At 38.8% G+C, this 25977-nt stretch overlaps 1 protein-coding gene across 3 annotated transcripts in view; it reads right to left on the bottom strand.

The window, feature by feature from the left end:
* DNAH5 (dynein axonemal heavy chain 5) overlaps positions 1-25977 on the bottom strand; it is a 149798-nt gene that overhangs the window by 110023 nt on the left and 13798 nt on the right. For 2 of the 3 annotated variants that reach the window (XM_042806933.1, XM_042806934.1), the window contains exons 1-9: positions 18245-18301; positions 13485-13619; positions 11453-11537; positions 7361-7524; positions 5402-5623; positions 4739-4876; positions 3962-4138; positions 3043-3156; positions 605-712 (exon numbers count right to left, since the gene is read on the bottom strand). In XM_042806933.1, the coding sequence (XP_042662867.1) occupies positions 605-712; positions 3043-3156; positions 3962-4138; positions 4739-4876; positions 5402-5623; positions 7361-7524; positions 11453-11537; positions 13485-13619; positions 18245-18301 (1200 nt within the window). Of the gene's footprint in view, positions 1-604; positions 713-3042; positions 3157-3961; positions 4139-4738; positions 4877-5401; positions 5624-7360; positions 7525-11452; positions 11538-13484; positions 13620-18244; positions 18302-25977 lie in introns of those variants that run through there. The other variant, XM_042806932.1, reaches the window with a different exon arrangement.

The following is a 25977-nucleotide window of genomic DNA, read 5'->3' as shown; positions in this document are numbered from 1 at the left end:
CTGCAGAACACCAAATACCAGCCACACAGACAGATTGCCCTCCTTGAAATATTCAGCCTCCAGATCATTACACCACTGAAACGCTGTCGATTAACTACACTCATCCTAAACCTAAATACCTTGTACCAACCTCAAAATCCCATTGATGACTACAAAGTCATAAGCAAAGGCAAAATCAAGGGCCCATGAGACTATGATCATTAAAGAACGGGTTGTCCTTCCAACTCCCTTTCCTTCTTTATGCAAACATAAGGAGGCTTAAGGTCTATATACATTTAACATGATCGGTTTTATAAAAAACAGTTGACCACAGGTAAAACTCATTGTCATAAAAAGTTCCTCAATCTATTCACATCAGTGTTGAGATTAGCCCTGATCTTCAAGAAAAAATTCTTACAAATCCAAATCACAGACAGTAAAATAAGTTCTAGATGTGAAGTAGTTTTATCACTATTTCCCATTCTCTGTACATTCAAAAAGCAGCATGAAATTGACCAAAATGCTGCCTCTTCAATCGCTTGGTCTCTTCGTGTTTTCTCTCTCATTCAAGCAACAACACACAAAAGAAATCCGTGAAAATTTCCTTTCATGTTGTAGCACCAACCTTCACAAACAGCGAGGATATTTTTTCAGACGTGTTGTAATACTGAGAGGTACTCTGAATCATTTTAATTGCATTTATGAGTCCTGGAATAGCATCCACCATAGATACCTTAAAAGAAACACACAGTCTGAATTCTGCTCAGTACTTTTACCATATATTAACTTAACACCTAATTAGAAAATGCAGGAGTGTTACAAACATGGTCTTCCTAACATTTCTGCCTGTTTCACTGGACCCCTCCTGCAGAGCTGTCTACCCTCCAAGTTCTACAACTCAATTTGGGGAAAAATTTTCACTAGAGTCTTGGCTGAAAGAATTCTGGTAAGAGAAATGTGAGACAAAGGCCTCTTCAAAAGTACCACTTAGTTTCACAAAAAGTATGTTCGTACGCTCTTTTGCTAAACCTAATGTAAGCTTGCATATAAAGAAAGCCCCAAAATTGCATTAAGCCTCACGACGCTCGTTTGAATAAAGGAACTATCAAGAACAACTTTCCTGTAATACTGTCATTTAGACCGTAAAAAAATTGTATACAATAGATGAAGTGCGTGGGAGGAGGTGGTCTTACAGCCCACTCTTTGTGGTGCAGGTGCACGGCTGAGCCCCTCAGCTGAGATGGCGGCGCCTCGGGGAAAGCCTGGGTAAGGACGGGCAAAACGCTGCCCGGCAGCCAGGGCTGAGGGGAACAGGGGGACAAACAGCCCTGCGAGCCCCGAGGGGAGAGCGGGAGGAGGGCAGGAGGTGCTCCGGGAGCCCCGGCAGAGAGAGACCCCCTGGGGCAGGTGTTTCCCTGCGGCCCCGGGAGAGGCCCCGGGCTGGGGCCTGGAGCCGGGTGAGGGGGAAGGAGCAGCAGAGAGGGGCTGTTATGGGCTGACCGCAGCTCCCCCATTCCCACCTGGAGGAGAAGAGGTAGAGGAGTCGAGGAAGAAGAGGGGTGGTAGGGAGATGTGGGTTGAATTTTTGTCTGTGTTGCTACCCAAATCTATCTTCACTGCCAATAAACTAAGTTACTTTTGCCAAAGTCAAGTGTGTTGTTCCCATGATGGTAACAGGTAAGTGATCTCCCTGTCTTTGAAAAAATCCATGAGTTTTTTCATCCTATATTCTCCTCCCATTCTGTTGAGGGGGAGTAATAGAGAGCTTAAGCGCATAGCTAAGGTTAACCGACTACACCCATTTTAATTTTCCATAGCCTATATGGCTTCCAGTACATCTTGTGTACAAGAGAAATTACTTTTCTTCAATAGTTTGAAGACAAGCATCATTTCAAAATCCAGCAGTCCTGTCCTCAGCCCATCAATGGGCCGGACAAAGGTTTTTCAGACAGCTCTTCCTCACGTCTGACTCTCAAAAGCAATGTGTGTTTTATTCTATTAACAAACTGGTTCTCAACATTTTACAGGTAAATACCAGCAAGGGAAAGGTTCATGCTCCATGCCTCGATGGCTTCCAGGGCAAGCGCTACACCCTCTCAAAATTGAACATCTCTGAGGCTGGCACCACTTCCTCCTTGGTAAAAGCCAGTATGGGGAACACTAAGCAGATCAAGTTTAACAGACTCTACACAGTGTCAATAGCAAGCATATTCACTCTTAACTGTGTTTTGTATGGGTATCACACTAAACTTTTATCAGAGAAACTCAAATATCAGATTGGGAAACACTGAAAGAACACTCTGTTCTAAAACCATGAGCCATGTCATGGTTGCCCAGAGCACTGTCTGGAAACAATTTCACTTTGGGAAAAGTATGGAGAGAAAGAGGGGTAGCTAGGATGGTCAAAGCTTTGAGTCTTCACGGCTACTCATCATATTTCTCTGACTAGCAAGACATATAGTCAGTTACAAAACCAGTTTTAATAAAAGCAACCATTTGCCACCTACTTTTACAGATAATGGGACGGTGAGAATCCTTCCTCCTATCCCATACTTTAGGTTAGCTAGTTTTGTTTACTAGTTATGTTTGCATCATCCTGTTACTATGGTGTGAGAAGGTGATTTGTATTTACACCTTAATATTTACATAACCATATTTATGCTCTCCTAATGCAAGAAGCTGAAAATTGCCTTATAAAGGTTAAGCTAAGCATGACCTGGCCAAAGACAAAAGCCCTTTGCATTAGCATAGCACTAGGTTCACTTTCAACCCTTTTTTCCCACCCTCTTTTTTTTTTTAATTACAGAGGTTTCACCTCTATAGCACAGAAGCCGGTTTCATCACAAAACCAAAAGCTTCATAGACACCACAGCAAGAAAAATTACAAGTACTTTATTTTGTAACCAGAAATTCCCACTAGGCCACATTTAACACAGCTGAACAAAGGCTCAAACTGGTAATGCGTACCTAAAATGCTATGTAATTTCCAAACTGATCCTACAAAACACATTAACGTTGGTTGTCTCAAGAGATTTATGTTAAGAATTTAAAAGTTCAGCTTACAGGATCACTATTGTACAATGGGTCACAACATTTTTCCAGAGAATACAGATACTTCACATTATCTTTAGCTTCATTTGCTGCATCTGTGATGCGAATATCCAACACTCGCCAGTTCTAAGAATATAAAGTTGAAAAACAGAAAATAAAACGACACATTTCAGAAAACTGTTTTGAGATCACTCTGTTTTGTCATTAGCCTTTAAACATATTTGGAAGCACAGATCCGTTACTTCAGAGTAACACTTCTTTACCCAAGACGAGGAACGGGTCCTTGTTTTGCTTCCATAACTTGACTGTGAACATAGTTTAGACCACACAGGTCAACAAGTTATGTCAGTAGTAGCGTCAAGTCAAAATGCTGTAAAATACATAGACATCATCTGTTACCTGGTTTTGCTTGATGGACTGATGAGTATATAACCATGTATTTGTTTCACATGTCTCATTTTGATGAACCAAGAGTTTTTGTTTTATTCACTTATTTTTCTGTTTGTGATGGGTCTTTAACTTTGTTATGTCAATGTGAGAAGTTATGACCCCACAAGCAGTTTTGAGACACTGTAACAACAGTTTAAAAAAATGGGTTTTTTTATTTCCTTGCTATCAAAGACCCAATTCATTAATTCAATTTTCTGATTTAATAATGAACTTTTCAAAGATTTAAGTATTTATTTCTCTTGAGCCACGAGGATGCAGTACATTATCAGCCTTCAGACAAAGGGGATTCCCAGTCTTTTCCAATAAATTAAACTAGTTTTAAACTTTATCTACTCAAAGTAAGGAATAGGAAAGGACAAAGAAAAAAGCAAAAGATGCTTCATTATTCTCCCCACCAGAAACATTACATACATCACCAAAACGAACTAGGGTATACAAAGCATTTCAAGTGTTTACATCTGTTGTAATTCAAAATAGAAACCTTCAGAAGTTTGGATTTCGCAGCAGTGAGTACTCCAAGCACTGCCTTCACATCTGGGCTCTTCAGCTGGTCCGTAAGGTAGTTGAATTTTGACAATCTCTTTTTCCAATAATCAAGCTCTACTCTTGGTCCAAGGTCATCAGCTTCCTTTCTCAGCTGGTCATTTTCTGCAAGAACCTTTTATCATACAGTAATATCAGTGAGTGATGCTAATTTTTTTTTGTCTGCATGGGGGTAGCATGGATTAATTCATAATTTAACTCCTAGTATTAACACAATAAATTACCTAACTCAGCCACCACCTCACATGAGACCTTAATTTTGCTCAGCCTCTTTAGTTCTGAGTTAGAAGGGGGGTTCAATCTCATGAGCACTGTTACAGACAATTACATTTTCTGCAAATAGCCTTCAAAGCATGTTTCAAAGTATAATTTTGACCACTGAGAGTACTGTTCACCGAACTATTGCGTTTCTTTTGCTTTCATTAAATTCACTGAGAATCCTTAACTATTTGCTACTTTAAGAATAAGTGATGATTAAAAGCAGAGGACTAAGCTTCCAAAGATGTGTGCATGCTCTGTGTACTAGTAGATGGAAAAATCTCTCAATAATATTCTCACTGAAACGTAAAACCACACAAAACATGCCAACAGTACTTTAAAATACAGGGATTGATCATATATAACTTTATAGAAAGGCATCTATATGTCAGTAGGATTAATCGTCACCTGCCAATAAGCACCTTTTGCCATATTTCACATTTCTCCCGTGCATCACCTGTTCAATTTGTTTGGTCCATCCTTTCATGCAGATTTCTATTCTTTTGAGACCATCTATGCTGTTAGCAACCAGCAGGTAATCGGAAGGTCCTCTTAAAGTTTCCAGATCACACGTTTCACATTTCTTCAGATTGACCTAAAATACAAGTTAAAAAACCCTGAAATGCTCATGACAAATAATCCAGGATCTTTAAAAAGTTGCCTTACTTGGGGTATCTCACTTCATATTCCCACTTCAGCTTAGATTGAACTGCTTTGATCCAGAACTGGACTCTGGAATCTAGAGAACTCACCAGCCTTGCAGCTGTGCTCTCATGCCCTTTCCTTCACAAAAGCTGAGTAGAAATTAACAGTTAAAAGCAACTGTTTGTCATACATTGATCATTCTTTTTAAGAATGGCCACAGCCATTGGAGAGTCAAGAAGTTAATAGCTCTAAAAGAACTGGTGCCAAAACTAACAAGAACTGAAGCTCCTGCAGAGTTGTTAAAGTCAGATGAATGTATAACAAGTTACTGATGACAACAAACAAAAGTGTTTTTTTTTTTCCTCCAGTTTAGCAAAAGCAATTTTTTTGAGTATTCTACAACAGCAGTTAATTCAAAAGAGCCAGAGACATTGTACAGCTAACTCAATTTCTATTTGTCACATGAACATACTACCTTTTCCAACAGACTTTGCTGAGCTCCTGATAGCACATTAACAAACGCTTCGAGGGAACAAAGGAAGTCCTGCTTAATATTGGAAGCTTGTTGAGGTCCACCAAATTCAACCCAGCCACAGTCTGTAGTCTGTAAGGCTGGAATGAAGATTTGCGATATCAACAGCTCAACACTTTTTAGTAAGCCATCTCTACCTACATCCATCATATTAAAATTTACTTCCTGTAAAAGAAAAACAATACAAGTTAAAATAGAAAACAAAATTTTGCCATCATTATTTTTATTCCAGACCGATTGATTTGATCATCTCAAAAATTACCAGTGTGTACAAGTGCTCTTAAAGCAGTAACAGCATAATTCTTGCTAGCAGGAGCTGCAAGATTTGCACAGGGTCACAGTTTATCATACAAAACTGAGGAAATGAAGATCTGAAAACACTTCCAAAATACAATGAGAGTGTAAGAGACCTCTATTTATAAAGCTCAGTTTATATGAGTGAGAAAAATTATTCCAGTCTGCCACTTCTAAAGCTATCAGAATTATATTTTTGAATATATTCATACATACATCTCAGCAGAGATATATGCACTTAAAAGGCTTAGATAACAAAATTATGAGCTACAGTTAATTCTGACTTGCAGTTGCCCAAAGATTTTAGTCTAGGAAGAATACCTCTATCTAGTTCAAGAGAACAATTCACAGAACATCTGCTTTTCAGAGTCTTTCAGACTGTCTAAAGATTTCTGAGGTAAACTACATCAATGTAGAAGACAATTTTTGCTTCATTAGAATGTACCATAAGGATTTTTTTCAGCAACATAATTTAACACCAAACAACCTGTATTTAAATGTCACACATTAGATGTGTCTTCAGACATATCATTTTTACTTTTGAACTTGCCTTTTCTAGTTTTAAGGTAATATCTACTGTCAGCAAGGGCTATATCATTAATTGTTAAGAAGTCTGCTTTACACATCTTTCAATTGCAATTGCTAGCTTGCAAGCTTTATTAATAAGCAAAAAAATCTTCAAATATTAAGTAGTCTATAACTGACTAAAATCTAAGACAGATCTTTCAAAATCATGAAATAAAAAGAAAGTTAAGCATAAAACCTGAAAGCATATATCTGTAGAGATCAAAAAATAATCTGGTGATGACATCCAGCTCACCCACCCTTTGCTCTTCTATTTCTTGCCTATCTGGGCAAAATACAGTTTTAAAGGTTTTCCTAGAAGACATGAGTGAAGATAAAATTTGCTGGGTTAGGGGCTGTACTTGAAAGTTCCCTTTTTGAAGCATATAGGAAGTTTTCCACAGTACTGAATTCTTATTTATTCCATCATTCTTGTTTTAGCACTCTAATTAGTTTCCCTACAACTGTAGGATTCCCCAAATATTGGGGAATAAATTGAGAGAGTATGGAGTATTTCCAACTCAGTTCACTTCAGACTGTCATACATTTAGAGCATCTTTCACAAGTAAAAACTTGTTTATATATAATTTGCATCTACAGTCTCAAAAATAAAACTGGTTTGGGGTTTTTTAGTGTTTTTTTTGTTTGTTTGTTTGGGGTTTTTTTTGGTTTTTGGGTTTTTTTTTTTGTTTGGGGTTTTTTTGTTTTGTTTTTTTGTTTTTTTTTTTTTTTTTGTTTTTTTAATGAATTTGCTAACACATTGAAATTTAACAGATTATTTAGGTATTGACTATTCTTTGTCATTCTGGATTATCACAAATTTTCTTCTTTAACCTATTTCTTCATTTCTCACTGTTGCAAGATAACATCAGTTTTTCCATTCCCCACTTTTTCTGTCCTGTGTTTCATTTATCCGAACTGTGATCTTTTGCTCATTCCTCCATGTCAGAGGCTGTCAAATTATGTGCTGAGAGCCAATACCCCAAGATGAAAACGAATTTTAAACAAGATTATGTACAGTGATCAGCAGTCACTGATTCTTACCTGATAGATATTCTCCACTGTGATGGGTTTAAAAAGACTAGATCTAATGAAGAAAATGCATACACCAGTTAAAGCAACTTCTTTTCCCTCTGTGACAAATACTTTAGGTTTCTTCTTCTTTGTCAAATGAGAGTTTATTCCTCTTCCTGGAAGGCCAAAGTGCTCTACAGATTCAAATAAAATAAACATTAAAAAAACATTGATTATTTATTCAAGTAGAAGTTTTCTAAACAAACAGTTCCGTCATGCTTTATGTATCTCCAAGTCCCAGATGCCTGGAACCACCCCATGGGACTATCCACAGACAGTATGCAGCATATAGAGTCCTCACAGCAAAGTAAGAATTATTTCATATAGTTTTGCCACTCTCACACCAAAAGTCTTTCATTTTTATTCATTAATTTGTTTTCTATTCCTTCTAAGCAAAGGTTCAGGCTCAATATCCTCTTACATGGCGCTCTATCATGCAGTTGCAGATAATGCTCTATTGATTAAAAAAAAAAAAAAAGATAAATCAGCAAATATAGTTTACCTCAGAGGAGGTATTATCAACTGTCTTTCCTTAAAAGCATGTTGACACAAGTCTAACACACACACAAAAAAGAAACAGAGCGCTTCTGGAAACAAGGATAGAGAAGCCACAGCAGATTCTTTGGTGGGGGCGTGGATAAAAAAAAAGAAAAAAAACAACAGTAAGGGAGCTACAGGAGACTTTCCTGTCTTTCCTTCTTCCCCCAACATGAATATATTTCTCCTGTGTTTAGGCTGTTGGTAACACTTGTAAAGAGTCACCAGGAAGTAGCAGTGTCTTTGGGGAAAAAATAATTCCCTCAGATTGCATTTTTGGACACACTACTTCTCTGTTACTAGTTTTCCAGTGTTACCTCAGAGTGAAATCACACATACACATCTCAGTGAGACACTGCAAGATTAAAAAGATCAAAAAAGTTAATTGTTGATACCGGTAGCTAAAAGATAAAAACCAAAAAATTGCAAAAAGTGACAGGTCCCTTGCCCTCCTTTCAGGCACAAGACCATCTGCCCTATTTTGGATCAGGTGGACACTCAAGTTCCCTCCCCACCCTTTTGTTCACATCACCTTTCTTCCTACCCTTTTTCACCACAGATCTTGCAGAGGTCTCTTTTTTTTATTTACACCAAAAGTACACTAAGGGCTCTGTCATCAGCAAAACAGTCTTGACTGAGAATTTTATTCATTTGATTTATTGCCAATAGGCTTACACTATATTTGTACTTCAGTAATTACAGAGGCTAAACCAGCAAGTCATCCAAGTTTTCAGGGCTTTCCCACAACATATGGAGCTGGAATAGGCAGTACACTCTACAATCTCTTTAGAAAAGATGTACTGTTACTGAAAAGGGTGCTAGAAGTTGTGTAGGTTACATATTAAAAGTACCATTCAAAACACTGCAAAAAAATCCACATGTGAGAGTGGGTATAAAACCAGGCTTTGAAAGGACCACTTAGGGCTCTTGGAGTACATCTTACTGAACTCAGACACACACAGGGACACAAAATATCTTGTAAGCACCCTTCACGGGGTCATCTTCAGCCCTAACAGGAGCATTCACTGATCCACATCAGGGTCAGAAAACCAGCTTGTATTTGAGGTGGTGTGTAGTGAGTGTCCTTGCCAACAAGATGCATGCAAAACCACAAAAAAAAAAAAAAAAAAAAAAAAAAAATCACTTTACAGATTAGTAGCTATCACTATAACTGTGATTTTTGCTTTGCTAGCCTGTGAACCACAGCCCCAGTATGATCAGCACGAAAAATTCTTTTACAAACTCTGCCCTAAGAAGGAAAGTAGTACAGCACAAGCTGTAGGCTGTGATGGTATTACAAGTAACAATATGCTTACAGCTGTGGGCAAAGCTAGCCTCCAACCCACTCACTTCATCCCACACTCACCTGCCTTCTTTACCACTAAATCTTTTTTTTTTTTTTTTTACTCCAGTGCACATGATCTTTCGAGGATTTTTGCTTATTCATCCAATGCACATGTTGCTGTGAATTTGTTTGTTTCTCTACCTTTCCATGCTGCCTGCACCTATCACCACATCCAAAGGCCACCACAATCATACTGCAGGGTCATTTGTTCAGTTTGGGGATGGGTGAGGGGTACTGATTATACGCCCAGGCTTTGCCCCTTGCCTCACTCTCTCCAACATACTTCCACCACTTCAACTCAAGCATGTTAAACTTGCTCAGCAGACTTCTAAATTAGCTGCCAAGTTTGTATTTTCATTTCATTTTCTTTCTAGGTACATTTCCATTTTAATTACTAAAGTTGCTTATATCACATTAAACCACCTTTCCATACCTTTTAGGTATGTACCTACATATATACTGAAAATACATAAACACATATTCGTACACTCATATAAGTATACATTTACATATGTATAAACACATGTATTTATACAGATATAGATAGATATCTTTACGAGGCCCTTCTTGTACATCCAGGGTAAACAAATGGGATGAATTCCCACCAACCAGTCACAGGACCTCAGAGTCCCATGGCACCTGGCTAGTCCCAACGGTAGCAGCACTGGGGACTCTGGGACAGAAGCTTGGCAAAGGGAGGATGTCCTTGTCACAGGGGTCCTGAGCTGCCTCCAGGATAAGCAAGAAAGTGTGGTGGTGCAATCCTCCCCCCCTGGGCAGCTCGGTGCTAAGTGCAATTCCACCCATCTCCCCCGGGGACGTGTGTCCACCTGGAGAGATAAGGGCTGCTAACGGCAGTGAATCAGAACTTTAACGAGCCTGGCTCCTGCCCCTCCCTCAGAAATGCTTATCACAGTCCATCAGCTCCTAACGGTCTGGTCTGGCACACCTGTACCCGTGATGGGATCAAATGAGAACAAGAACAGTTGCACCTTCATCAAATTCTTGTGCAACTGCTGGAAGATACCAGAGTAGTTCATTGTTCAAGCTGGGCCCCAGCAAAAAACAAATGACAAAAGTCAGTTATCTTGGACCCTATGGATTGCCACTCCAAGTGAGACCCTTTGAGCTCTCCTGGATCGCAGCAGCCCAGCCCGTGACCAGCAGCTCCCCTGAGGTGGGACACCTCTCAGGTATCAAAAACCTTAAGGTGTTGTCTGCTATCAGAGCTGACCAAAGGCCGGGGCAAACTCAACCCACTCGAGTCCCAATTATCCCCACTGAGGAATGCCAAGGCATTGGGAGGATTTGCTCCAAACTCTCGAGGAGGAATATTTACTTTGAGCTAGCTTATCTTACTCTTCCTCTGCCTATTGGTGTGTGGGTATATCATTTATTTTATTGGATCCAAATACTTTGTCATGTGTATCTGTGTGTTTGCATGTTTTTGTGTATGCGCGCACATATATATATTGATTTAAGATAACATATAGTAAGTTAGATTGAATCTTGTCAATTTAGAATCTGTAGATAAGTCGCTATTTTAATTGCAACATTTTCCTGAATTATTTTGTATGTATTTAAACTGGTTAATGATCAAGTACTATTAGTTATTAATAAATTTTGATTTGTTGTTGAATCATCACCATGCTAATACTTTCACCTGCGACAGGAGGCTTCCACCAGAAGTGTGGTAACACTGGGGGAAGGAAAGGGATATGAGCAGAAGGGACTTCTGGGATAATGGCTCTACTACCCATCGTGCATGCCTCCTGGGGCCATCTGTCATGTAACAGGATCACCTGGATGGACGGTAATGTGCCAAGAACTGTGGAGGGCAGACCAGTGGCATGATCGGAGGGGTGGGGGCAGAGCACCTGTCACTGCTCACCTTGTGTGAAAATCATCTTTCAGCTACTGAAAACCATTTCCCAGCCCCACAGGCAAGAGTTGCTGGGCTCACAAGGACAGACCTTGCTGCTGCATCCTAGCAATATGCAGAAGTGTACTAAAAAGCTTCAGTAATTTATCAGTCCTCATTTCATTAGAAAGAATCAATGTCCCAGTATGACCAAATTTGACTTAAGCCACAGTTTGTAAAAACTTTACTATTTACTTTTTCCTTGTACACTTGCTCAGCACAACTATAACATCTTGCAGGATAACATCAGTTGCTGTACCTGTATCCACTGCCTCCACATCTTGATAGTAGAACATCAGATGACGCAGACCTCCAGGGGCCAGGAATTTGTCAATGCGCTCTATCTGTTGATAGATCATCTTGAGATCATTACGCATAGCATACTCACTATGAAAAGTTTAACTTGATCAAATTTTTAACATAAAGGGCTGACAAATACCACATTATCACTGTTCAATAATAAAGTTACACCAGGCCCAGGTACCACTCCCAAAAAAATGAGTGAGTCGCTTTGTCCTTTACCAGCACACACCTACTTAATTGAATCACTTGAACTTTTCCATGATGAACACAACTGAATACAGCCAGGCCATGTTTCAGTTTACTGAAACCATGTATTGTATAATGCCGTATATCATGTCTCAAATTGAGGGCACAGGGCATTTCTTCATTTCCTGAAGTGCAGCAGCATCTCACTGAAGCCCCTCACCCATGTTAGTCTAACTGCCACTCAGCTAACTAGCTGAAAGCAGAAAACATACAGCTGCAATTATTCCATTTCGCAACAGAGGAAGCCTTTATATTTCAAGCATCAGGACAATTTCACAGTTCTCCATCAATTTAAGGCTGTCATCCAGCATCCTTGAACCATGTGTTGGTCGTGAAGTCCAGGCATCTCATGTATTGACCATACAGGCCTAGGAAGCAAGTTAATTGCTCAATGCTGGTATGCTGATCAGTGTTTCAGCACTTGAAAGTCTGACCTAATCCATTATTCTTGATCTATGAGTCATTGTTTCATACAGTCCGTAACTACATAGCGATCTTCCAGCAGAAAAGGCTTCCGCTTCTACAAGTTGTTCTTCAGAAACATTTGCTAGTACCATCTGTACTTCCTCATGCAGGAGAAAGGCTGAGATCACCGGCAAGAGGAAGAAAGCTGCATTTATCCTTCTTCCATCAATAATGGGGCTCGGTTAAACTAAGATCACATAAACTGCTTTGCAGAAAATCTTGGCTGAGCCCTCCGAGATGAGGTCAGAACAACTATTACACTTTTCTCTTTCCCAGTATAACAGCTGCCAATATTTTCTTCATCTGACAGTTACTTGGGCAGTACAGTTTGCCAGGGAACCCATTTACAGATAGAATGTGCAAAGGCTGAAACAAGTTTTGCTTTTTAACTTTTGTGGCAGTGTTCTGCACAGCTTATGTTCCTGTATCACATGGAATCACAGAAACGTCAGAAGGAACATCTGAGATACCTTGAGGCCAACCTCCTGTATCACCAACAGTAACTCCTGTCATCTAAATCTTTGCCTAGGCTGTCCCAAAAACCTCAAGGACAAATTCCACAACTCACTTGAGTAACCTATTCCCATGCTGCATCGCCCTCCTGGTGAAGAAGGGTCTCAATGTCCAATTTTCAAGTTGTGACTATTTCCTTTGTCATATCATCTGCAACCGCTGAGAAGAGTTCAGCTCTCATCTTTGTAACTACTCTTAAAGCAATTGCAAGCTACTATTTGACTGCCCCTCAATCTCTTATTCTTCCTCTTCTCATACTTTACGTGCCCTGTGTTCCTCACTATCTTGGTAGCGTTCCACTGGACTTTCTCCCGTCTCTCAACAATATTAGCAGTGAAATGGGAACGCGTAAATTGAAGGTACACGGATGGAAAAAGAACACAACAGAAAACAAACAAAAAAAACCCACTGCAAACACGTCTATTTTAGTGTCAGGGAGTCAAACAAGATCTACTTGCTGTCTACCTATTTTAAAAAAATAGTAATTTCTTTTCAAATCACAGAAATGTATCTCCATTGCACATAATACAAACCACTGGAAAGCAGAAATTTTCATCAATTTCAAAATCAATATTGTTACAATAGGTCCTGAAACAAGGGACACTTTTGTCCAACTTAATTACAAAAAGCTGAGAAGTATTTTTTTTGATGAGAAGGCTTGAGTAATCTCAAACATGAATTCTGACAACCCTCCTCCAAGTATTTAATAGTTGTATCAGTTCTAAAGCACCCTAGGAGCTTCATTATCGAATTAATCAGATTACCTGGTTACCATCAAGAAGAGCATCTTCTACTTCTGCTTTGTCCAGATTCACACAAGAGGCAACGGTATCCAGCAAGTAATCATGCCTGCCATCTAGCCGAGCACGTTTAGCCTCCCTCTCTTCCTTGAGCTTTTGCTGTTATAAAACATGAACAATGAATAATTCACAATCTATTTTGAAGCCAAAAATAACGAAAATTCTAGAATTTATTTTTAAAAGTAAAGGCTATTACATTATTCCATACTTGTAGTTTATGTTTTTAAGGCACTCAAATGAAATTTTTAGAAGCAACCCCTGTTATGATTTTACAGTTCATTTCCTGTGTTCCACTTTCAGATTTAGCACAAAATTTCTATCATCAGTCTTTTGTACAGTATTATTTGCTGAAAGGCTCTGTAGAAATAAAGAAAGTATATGTACGGCTTCGTCATTCTGCAAGTGTTCTTCAACACCCTAAATTCTTAGTCCCAGCTCTTCAGTCAAATCACATATGATCATCAAGTCAAGGCAGGATTCTGACCCATCTTTGTTATTCATGGAAGATACTGTAAGCATTCTCTAGTAAAGACAGATGCTGCTGAAAGAAGCTAGTGTTTCATACATTATCTATTTAATATAATGAGAAGTAAAACAAGCCACAAGCCTCAAGGTACACAAGTGTTTACAAATGTGCTTAACTACAGCTATTATACCATTCTTCAAGCAGTATGCCTACTCTTCTAATTAAATTGAATTCCCATATGTAATAGACCTCATTACGTTGTAGACAAAATAGCCTTCTGGAATAGTTACTGGTATTATTGTGCTTGCGGATTACAAGATTTAATATCATTTCATTTTCAAAAGGAATTTAGAATTATGTTTCATTGGTGGTAAATTCAATCTTTATTTCCCCTGTGATTATGAAAAATCTAGTAACTCTATAAAGTATGCACAAGTGATTTATCCACAAGCTTCTGCAGATCTAACAGAACTTCAAGTATACACTTTATACCCTTACGTAAATATCTGTCCTACTTTCTGAAGGATTTTTCAAATATTTGGTAAAGTTGTAACTACTAGCATGCCTTCATAAATGCTGAATGCACTGGAAATGTTTTTCCAGGTATGAGACAAACATACAAATCCTGTTCTTTACACATATACGCCTGAAGAATGCAGTAGCAGGTTCATTTGTACATGTACTTTATGCTGTTTACCTCTGTCATCCCCTAACACGGTTTTCACTTTTCCAAAAGTGAAATGTCATCACAGGATGGGCCTTTCCTACATGTTCTCAAATCAGGGTAGAAATTTTCCCCCTAGTTAGACATACAAAAAGCAGCCATTTTGGGCTGAATCAACTTCACACTAGATGATAACACTAGAATTCTAAAAACTGTTGTTTCAGTATTTTGAACACAACTGATAAAGCATCTTTAACAGAAAAACACAATCAGTACTCTGCCAATTATTTAGCTTCTATTTAATCCAGCAAAATTTCTTTTTGTTTTACTTAAACTACAAGGAGACTACTTTTGCACTCTGCTGTGTTTCCAGCACAGAACTCCAGATTTATTGCTACACAAGGTATTCATCTTACACTGGTTATCAGTTCCCAACTCTGCCTATACAGATGGGTCCTTGGTATCTTCACAGCCTCCATTTCCTTCTACTAGTTTCTGTTTATGTAGGCTGAAACCACGAGCACCTTCTCAAACTGGGCAATCATGCTCTGATGTTTGTTTCAGCTCTTTCAATGCTTTCCAATCCTTTATTTGCTGTCTCTCAAGCCCTATAACCAACACACACATACTGTGTATAGCTGTTCACATAGCATTAAGCAATATTTGATGTCTAAGTCCAGAAACAAGAGCATCTGTTAATACGTCACATAACTTCAAAAGTCTAGTTAACTTAAATTCTTTCAATGAACTGTACCTGGAGAAAACAGGGAGTTATTAACTAGATAATAAAGCTATAGACATTCACTTGCGTTTACCACATCACTTCTGAAAGGCATTTGCATTGTTCTGGTGGATATCTCTAATTAATGCAAGTTGCATGCATATTTTTCCTGATAGTTGCTACAATGCAATTCAAGAACACACCCTGCCTGTCACGTTTCCATATTATGATGATCTGGCATTTCTAAGAACTTCTCCCCAAATGAAGCATTCCCCAATCACAAACTCTAATTTCTCAGTTGTTGCAGTCATCAAAAGACACTCCTGACTCATTTTTAGGATTAGGTTGTCCCCCAAAATTAAGAGAAACTTAACTTCAGTGCTTTCAATAGCAAGTCATTAATTTAAATATCTAAAAACACTCAGAAGCTCGACTGGAAATTGGTCAAAATATCAGTTTCCATTTGCATACTAATTAAAGATTAAATTTTAAGATATTCTTTATTTAGGATCAGGAATCTCAGAGAATGAATTGCAAGAAAACGTTGAGCTTTCTACCTCTCATTTTTCCCCCCTTATCACCTCACCCATCTTTAAGGGACAGACATAAATGAGCAAAAGGCTCATGGAGGAACAAGTAGATTCCTATTTCAGATCTGTTTCCTTCCTGATTTTTGCATAGGGGTGAATTTCAAGCCCTCAATCCTTTTGTATCAAGCCGAACTTCAGTGAAGGAATTGCACTAACCTGTTCCAAAGTTCAGGCTTTGGACTTCGAGATTCTAACTTTACCTACCCCCCACATCTTGCTTCAAACCAGCAGTGTGGCCACGGCCTAGGAGTTTTTGTATATTTTATGTCCTGCAGGATTCACTACAGAAGTACATATCCCTAAACAGCGTCTGTACAAAAAGACACCAAAAACCAGGCAGGTTTACGTAATTCACATCATTTAATAGACCAAGGAAAGAGTAAGATTTGCAGATGGAAGGACTGATAAAAACACAGAAGCTATCGTTCGGGTAGGTAAGAGAGGAATTGCTGGTATATGCAGTAACACTTACATGCAAACCCTGAAAAGCAGCAGCAGCAATTCTGATCAAGGTCAGATAACAAAGCCTCCTCATAATGTCCCATGATGTAGGAGGATCCACAAGGAACAGTATTTACAAGAGGCAAGTGCTTTCTCACCTAGCTATCTGGGAGGACCGCCCAAGTTTTTATATGATACAGCTTTACCTAGGCTCTTCATTTAAAGAACAGCAGCACCGTTTAGTTTTGGGTTTCTTTTCCCCCTCTGTTAGTTACAAAGCTAAGAAAGGCCACATGACACAATCTTACAACAGATGCAAGTCCAAAGATAAACTAACCAAGAAGTCCTCCTTTGATGATTGGTCTAGTTATAACAAGTAACTTGTTTTATGTTACATAAGACCTTACAATTCCTAATACCTAAATATCAAAAATTTAGCACAGGAAAGTAATTTCAGTAGAGATCATCTTCTGAGGCAGAAGGGAAGATTTCTAAATCCATTTTAACATATTTGCCCATAGCCATCACACCAATCTGAAGCAATAAATGAGGATTAAGTTAAAACTTAAAAAAAACGTAACTACCGCAAGAGTATATATGTGTATCTATATTTAAACAGAAGGTACTGAAAGACCACAATTCAGATGCCAGTGGTCCTTCCTTTGAAATAACAGCCTCAGAATCCAAATATTGACTATTACCAGCTCTGCATTGCAGAGTGCAGTTCCTGCTGGGTCTGCAGACACTCTAAATAGAGTGAGCATGAAGTCATAAATACACAAGTTAAAACTTGTTTCTGACCAGTTTTTCCAGGAAATGATGCACACCGTTGTCAGAATACTGTGCATTATGGAATTTAGACACACCTAGATCAAAGTCTTATGGATGAGCAATACACCTGAACTGAGAAGTTTAATAATAAGAGAGTCAAAAAGTAAGAGTGTTCTATTGTTAATTTACTGTATTATGCAAAGCATATTTAACCAACATTGCTCTCTTTCTTCTTGGGCATGCTATCATGTTTTATGTTGCATAAGTATCACTCATGGATTTCCCTGCAAAACTAAACTGTGAACCATTTTACACTTTCCAAGCACTCCAAGTTTTCAGACACACAGCTTTTTATTCGCTCCTCTCCAAAAAACACAACAGCCTACAGAATTAGGGCAGTCCCCTTAGCTGACTCTTAAATCTCAAACTCAGAGGTTTCCCACATTAGTTATAACAGTATTTTAATAGCTTGTTCAAATAACCAGCTTTTAAAATTAGTCTAAGGGTCTTAATGACACCTGCATTTTATTATTGTTTATCAGTGCTACACAGTGTCTTCAGAATTACATTCCCAATATTTACAAGTTTGGGAAGACTAAAGTTAAACTTCTGTTTCCCTTGGCGCCAGAGCCCACCTCTGTTTTGTTGCCAGATCTAGCATCAAGCTCTTCATTGTACCGGTATAATATTTGTGGAATTATACTATTACCAGACCACTGAAACAATCTGGACGAGATACAAATACCAGTAGTCGAACGCATAAATGTCTCCTTTACCTTGCAAAACAAGTAGTGCAACTAAGCCTTGACTGATACCCTACCAATTAACTTACAAGGCCAGTTCCACAAAAAAACTACCTCTCATGACAAATACCTATCCCAATTACTATGTTTTACTTTAAAATGCAGTTTATCTGTTTTTATACAATTAGAATGTTTTGTGAAACCAACATCATCCACTTACACCTTTTAAAACACGTATTTTTCTACACCCTTCCCCCCTCAATTCACACCTTTATTCAAATTCTACAGTTACTAGTCTTGACCTAGTTCAAAGTTCAGGTTTACTTACCTTTATAACTCTGCCAATGCTCTTTTTCCAAAGTTGCTTTCTTCCAGCTCTAAACATTGCACTAGTTGATATAAGCATCAAGTACTGTTTTCCAGCAATACGCCTTAAATCATGGAACAAACTTATAGATTTATCACTTTGCACTCTCCCCCCAATCTTTTGTTCATAATTCTTTCATTCCTTATCTGTACAAACATCAAAAATACTCTAGAAAATACAGTAAGAGTCTAAAAAGCCAGCAACTATTAACCTTAGCTCTGTATTTAAAACTCAGTTCTGATGTGCATTTAAATGACTTGAAAACTAAATTGGACTACTTTATAAACTAGAGGTCTCTAATCACTAGAATGTGCTGCCTATAGATTAGTTTAAAATTACTGCTACCCAACCACGGTGTTGTTAAGGTGATATTGTTTATATACAAACACCACTCAGTAGGATTCACAGTGCTCAAAGGCAACATAACCATTTGCAATAGTCAATTTTATAAGTACTCAGCTGATTTGTGTTTAGCCTTCTTAAGTAAACCTCATGTCAACAGACATCTTTGTTTCCTTGTCACAGATGACTGTTTAAATATATAGCAACAGCAGTCAAGCAGCTTTCAAATAGCTTTTACCTATAGACTACTAAATTACTAAGTTTTCTATTTATATTTTTTCATACAAGCGCATTCAGTCTCAGTTATTTTCAGTTGTACAATGCTTGCTTAATGCAGCAATTTTTCTTCAAGAAGGAAAGCTAAGTTTTTTCTTCTTACAATAGCCTTAATTTTTTCCATTTCAGTAACAGAATCTAATCTGATGTCCTCCTGAAAATGCCAGGTAAAACAAACTAATGATCCAATATTAGAAACAAGAAAAACAATAAATTTTTATAGCTACTTCAGGCTTACAATGCCCCTAAATATTTCTGCTTCCACTCATATCAATGTGAATCATGCCTAATATCACTTGACAAGCTCAGTGCTGATAAAAATCATGAGCAAAAAAAACATTTTCCCCACATTATCTGATTTTTTTCACATAATTTTCCCCACCTACTATAGTCAAATCTCACTGTACATACATGTTTGAAAGAGAAAGACTGAAAAAAATGCATTTAGTGTAAAAGTAAGCATTCATAGCCTTCTCTTTTACAATTAAACATGCTATTAAATATGACATGTTGAGTTAATGGCTGGATATATTCAGAATACTGAGGAATTATTTACTTCTTTGCAGGATATTTACGATTTCAAATATAAAAACTCAGCCCAACAGGCTTAACTTCGTCCTGCATTAATAAAAGCTCTTTGTAAAAAAAAAACAAAGGAATAAAATCAGCTTAAATAAATCTCTCAAAGAACCACCGAAGAACCATGAAGCTTTTTCATAAAATGATGTAAGGTCATAGCAACTAACTTACAGAATGACAAAACTGTGTAGGCTTAAAGAAATATCTGGAAGTCATCTAGTCCAGTCTCCGGCTCAAAGCAAGCCGAGTTAGAGGAAGTTGCTCAGAGATGTGTGCAGTTGAGTTTTGAGTATCTCAAAGGATGGAGATTCAGCAGCCCCTTGGCCACTGTAATAGCGTTTGTCCACCCAACATAAAGATTGTTCCCACCTAACTGGAATCTCCTACGTTCCAGCTTGTCTGTGTTGACTCTTCTTACCATACACCTTCATGAAAAGTTCAGCTCTGTCCTGTCTCTACCCTGCCATCAGACAGCTGTAGGCTGCAATAAGATCTCCCCTTATCTTCTCATGCATCCTGCACTCTGGCCTCCTGACCATCTTGGTGACCCCAATGCTGAACTTGCTCTGTCAACTTGCTGGCTATCTCAGACCAGTCTGTGGCCAGCATTCCTGGCTGTGATGTACATTACTGGCTCACATTCAGCTTGGCGTAGAACAGAACCCTTCAGTCCTTCTCTGCAAACCTGCTATCTAGCAAGTTGGCCACTGGCCTGTACTGTCATACAAGGTTATTCCAGCCTAACTGAAGGACTTAGCATCTTCTTTCCTTGATTTTCTTGAGATTCCTGTCCGTCCATTTCTCAAGCCTGTCCAGGTTTGTTGGAACAGCAGCCCTGCCCTCCACATATCAGTCTCTCCCCCAGTTTAACATCAACAGCCTTGCAAAGAACCGGCTCTACCCCATCGTTCAGGTCATTTGTCCTCACAAACACTAAACAGTATTAGCCTCAGTATCAATCCCCAAGGGACATCACTAGCAACTGGCCACTAGCTGGACTTGGTATCACTGGAAGGATGCTTCTATTGCTCATTTTCCACCCAAACTATATGGACTGATTAATTGTCTACTATCACCAGTTTGATGCTAAGGACATTATGGGAAACCTGGTCAAATACCTTGCTGAAGTCAAGATAAACACCACCACTGCTTTCCCCTTGCCTACATAGCCAGTGATCTTATCATACAAGGCCATCAGGTTGGTCATGCAGGATTTAACATCAGTAAATCTACACTGGCTGTTCACAATCATCTTCTTTGTCCTTCGCATGCCATAAAATGGCCTGCAAAAGTTTGCCCCACAACCTTACCAGGGACTGAGGTGCAGCTGACTGGTCTGTCATTCCCTGGATCTTCCCTTTTCTCCTTTTTGAAGATGGCTGTGACATTTGTACTTTGCCAGTCATCAGAAACCTCCCCAGATCATCTGGCCTTTCAAAGATGAGAGAGGCCTCAAAATGACATTTGTTTCCTCTCCCAGCACCCTCAGGTGCATCGTATCTGCTCCCATGGACTTCCATACACCCAACTGTCTTAAGTGCTTCCTAACATCGCTCTTTGGCTACTATGGGTAATCCTTCATTTCCATACATTCTGCAAGAAGGCTTGAAGACCTAAGAAACTCGGAAGGCAAACCCAGCTTGGGAATGCTGAGGTAAAAAAGGCACTGAATACTTCAGCCTTTCCCACGTTCTTTGTTGCTTAGTCCCCTGTCCCACTGAGCAGTGGGCCTACAGTTTCTTCTGCTGCCAGTGTACTTAGAAAAGCCATTCTCATTTCCCTTCACCTTCCTCACAAGTTTGAACCCCAATTGAGCTTTAGCTTTCTTAACTCTACCTTTGCACACTCGGGCATTTTCTCTATATTACTCCTGGGTGGCCCACCCATGATTCTACCTTCTGTGGAAGCTTACATGTTTCAGAGCAGACAGGGTCTCTGTGTTCATCCATGCTGGCCTCCTGCAAGGCCTGCTCTTCCTTCTGCACACTGGAATGCAAAGACGGGCTGTTCAATTACGTTGTTCTTGCAGATCAAAGTCTGTCTCAGTCCCATTTCCCTCTAGTGTAGTCCTTCATGGGATCCTGCCAAGCAGATCCCCGAAGAAGTAAAAAAAAAATGTGCTGTCCCGAGGTCTAAGGTTGTGACCGTACTGATTGTCTTGCTCACTTCTTTCAGGGTTTGAAGGTCCACAACTCTCATGGTTGCTGCGGTCAAGGCTTCCCTTGACCTCCACATCTTCAACTAGTTTGTTCTTGTTTATGAAGGGCAAGCCCAGCAGACCATCTGTGTCAGATCATTTATCAGCAGCAAAAAGAAACAGTCTTCAAACTCCAAAAATCTCAGTCATTTAATTAACTTGGAATGCAGCATTTTTACATTAATTAAAAGGCTGGCAAAATTAAAATGACTAGCAATCATGACAGAGAATAATCTAACTCATGAAGTAGACCCATATATGTGTTCATATCAAATAAACACAAAACACTAATTTACACAGAAAACCTCTTTGCAGCTGTACTATATCCTCAGTCAGCTCTCACAACCTTTTATGTAGACTGCCCTTACACTACTAGATAATATGTGCATCTTGGTTAGAGTCATGGAAAGACTTTTGCTGTTTATGGAAAGCAACTTCCTGTGATCTTCCAACTCACTATGTGTTAAAAAGGAAAACTCAAACTAACGCAGTGGTTGAGACAGTAGTTAACTGGTTGTCAGGTCACTTTTGTCCTCAGATCAAAAGGCAGACTTCCAGCAGCTCCACTTCAGCACACCGTTAGTACAACCATATGCAAGACTCATCACTTGCACTGCTTCTCTGCCTTACAAGCCACAAAAACAAATAATGCTCAGCCTTAAGTTTGGTATAGCTGATAACTGCTATAAAAATATTGCTTTAGGAATTTGCTTTACATCCACAAGAGCATTAGCTTGATTAGCATATCACAGCTACATAAATGGGCCAAATAATTCGGTTTCATTTTAAAGATTTTTGAACAGAACAGCTCTTGCTAAGGCAGGGTCTTGTAATCCATAACTTATCAAGGACTCCTTGTTTTATCACAGTACCAGATTTAACACTAACAAAAACATTTTTATCACTTGCAAAAAACAAGTTTTCTTGCAGTGTTTAATCAGCTTTTAGAAAAAGCCCTGCTCTTTTACCCTCTATTTTATTCATGATGCACAATCAGATATGTGATTTGAAGAAAACTTTGCCTCCCCAGATGCTTCAGGAGTGTAAAATCCATGGTGAAGTTGCATTATTTTAATAATACAATATATACATTCAGGAGGACATGCAATCTTGTATTATAACTCAGCATTCTCAGAATAATCTTAGTCTGTCACATGTCTCTAGATATCTTTGTCTATGGTCACCACCCTACAGAACATTCAATCAGATTGAGTAAATGACCACTATGTGGGTCAGTAAAACCACGAAGCAAACAATCAACTGCATTAGAGAAAAACTTTTTAGATTAAAATAATAAGTTGTCGTATTCGTTTAGGAATTAAAGTTCACTTCACAATGTCAAAACGTGTTTTGATAGTGTTACACTGCACAGCTTCAGCAACAAGGTTTCTTCTATTATGGGTAAGTACAGATAGTAGTTAGCTACCATCTAGTGGTTAAAAGCCAAAAGTGTACATTACTGTTGCTTTTCACCAGACCACAAAACACAATCTATATAAAATTTGGCAAATGGAATTGTCCTTTACAGAGATAATCACTCACAAATCACAGATGAAAATCTACACTGAAGTGGAGGAACTTAAAGAAAAGCATACACTACTCCGCTGCATTCTCTTCATACAACTCCAGTAACAACCTTGAGCCTCCTCACCTTGAGCTGCTTTCAAAGTTAAAGATATTAAAGCCTCGATGTTATTTAAGTCAAGGATTTTGAACTGCTCTGGTGAAAACTAAAACTTCAACATATTTAGTGATTTCCTACACTAGTAGGCTTTTGGGTTGCTTGTCATTCCAAAAAAATGCTTTTTGTCTTACACATGTAATGAGTGTACGATTTGTCAGCCACCTAATGTATTATTTCAGCACAAACAAGTAAACAAACAAAAAAAAGGCTATTATAGATGAAAAATACAACTTCTCTTCCTCTTGTTTGATGAGGTAATAAGATAGGAGTAAGATTTTAACCTACAACAATGTCATCTTGCTGCCCAACAAGCATCTTATGGTGAAAGATAGTACTGCTTAAAGCATTAACCTACCATGTAGGAAATCCTAGTGTAATTCCCTGGTCTGCTTTAGGCAAGACATTTGTCACCCAGAATCTGATCGCCTATTTGATCCACTGCTAAGAAAATAAAATTTAAATATAAAACACTGAATATATTATGTAGACAGATACACAACTAGCTTTCTGCTTATCAAGACAGACGGGATGTGTAGGTCTTACCAGATGAAGAGACATCACCATGAGGACAGACAATTTCAGTTCAATTAACCACACAAGAAATACATTTTCCATTTTAAGGAACTACAAAATCTCACACCTCCTCTGCCCTTTTCCGTTGCCAATTATGCGAACATTGTGCCCATCAACTTCAGCTAGAGTAAGGATCAAAGGCAAAAATACACCACCTTTGGTTATTCAGACATCCCCAACACTGCTCAAATGTTCCCAACAGCCCCAGCAATGCAGACAAAGAGCATGATAAATTCTCAACACGCAATTGAGGGAGGGAAACAGGATCTAGATTCACTAAAAGCTGGGGACACTCCTGAAATGCAGGGAATGGTTTTGGAAGAAACAAATGTCCTGCTTTTGGATAGAGCTAATTTTTCTTCCTAGTAGCGAGAATAGTGCTGTGTGTTGGAATCATTATGGGATTTGGTATGAGAATAATGTTGATAATACACTGATGGTTTCAACTGTTGCTAAGAAATCAAGGACTTTTCAACTTCCCATGTCCTGTTAGTGTGCAGGTATACAAGAAGCTGTGAAGGAACAGAGCCAGAGCAATGGACCCAAACTGGCCAATTAAAAATTCCGTATCATGTAATGTCATGTTCCATATAGAGATGAGGGTTGAGCCAGGAAGCTCATGCTCTCACTTCCAGGATTGTGGTTTCAGCATCTTCTCTTCTCCAGGATTGCTAGCCAGGAATGGGCCGGGTATTTGTTCACAAGTGGTGAGCAACTGCATCGTGCATTATCTGTTTGTATTTTCTATTATTATTTTATTTCAATTATTAAACCATTTTTATCTCAACCTACAAGTCTCCTTACCTTTACCCCTCCAGTTCTCTCCCCCATCTCCAGGGCAGGGTAGGGTGAGTGAGCAGCTGCGTGGTGTTTGGCTGCCAGCTGGGTTTAAACCACAAGAAGTTAGGTAGACTTTGTGGCTTTTACTCTTAAAAAAAAAAAGATTAGAAGGGTGTTTTTAAAGATAGCCTGAGGAAAAGCTATCAGGTCCTAAAGATCATGTGGTCTCAAAATACATAACCACTTGTATGAAGTACAGGGAGCCCTAACATGGGACAGAGCAGAGGTCACCACGTGTCACACTACAAACCATAGCAAAAGGCTGGAACTGATACTGTCCCTTTGAACAGGGTGGAAGGAAATAGAAAGCCAAAGTGCATACCTGCTTCTACCTAAGCAGAAACCCTAGAAACAAAGCTGGGGGAACCGGGATGCTATCTTTGAACAAAAACCTTGCTGTAACAATGGCACTAGAAACTCAGCATAAGGAGGGTATCATTGGTAACCTTGCGCCGTACATCCAGGTGTGTACTGTACAGGAAACATGGAAAAGCCTACACTGCTGTAAATGAGCTTGGTGTTCAAACAACGTCGGCAAGCCAAATGGAATGAAGTTCCAGTCGTAAACAAGATCGACATAGCATATGCTATTACTGACTGCCCGGTTAGGATGGAAGTATTGACACCCTGACAGTGATGAGAAGGGCCCTCACGGAGAGGAAGAGTATCAGCAAACAACTTCAGCTGTCTCCATGAACAGTAGAGAAATACCATCTCAGGCTGTGATGCTGATACTAAATTTTTTAGACATCATTAATAGTCACAAAAAGTTTATTATTAAAAAAAAAAAAAAACAAACAAACAAACACATACAAGAGAGCAAGTGACTCCTACCTTTGTCCCTAAGAGGGCATATCATCAGGTTAAAAACATTAGTGTTAGAGAGAAAATGCCATGCAGTAAAATGCTACTTCAAAATGAGGAACCACTAAAAATAAGAATGTAAAAAACAGTCAAAAGAATAAAGTCTTTGCAGGCAACGTGCAAATTATTTAACACTATACTGGAAATGCAGAGCAACTGCACAGCTTCTACTGAGAAAGACTTGAGAAAAAGCATAAGCAGCCAGCCAACATAGCTAAACAGTAGAGTAAAAGCAAGAAGGCAGCCTCCAAAAAGCTGGCATAACAATGATAAATAAAAAAATCCAGGTGAATGACAGCTTAGACAAAGATACAATAAGGCAAGCTGAAGAAGTCTGAA

Source organism: Tyto alba, unplaced genomic scaffold (genome assembly GCF_018691265.1).
Source record: "Tyto alba isolate M040663 unplaced genomic scaffold, T.alba_DEE_v4.0 Super-Scaffold_48, whole genome shotgun sequence".
NCBI lineage: Eukaryota > Metazoa > Chordata > Aves > Strigiformes > Tytonidae > Tyto > Tyto alba.
The sequence above is the reverse complement of the archived record's forward strand: the minus strand, read 5'-3'. Positions and strand labels throughout refer to the sequence as shown.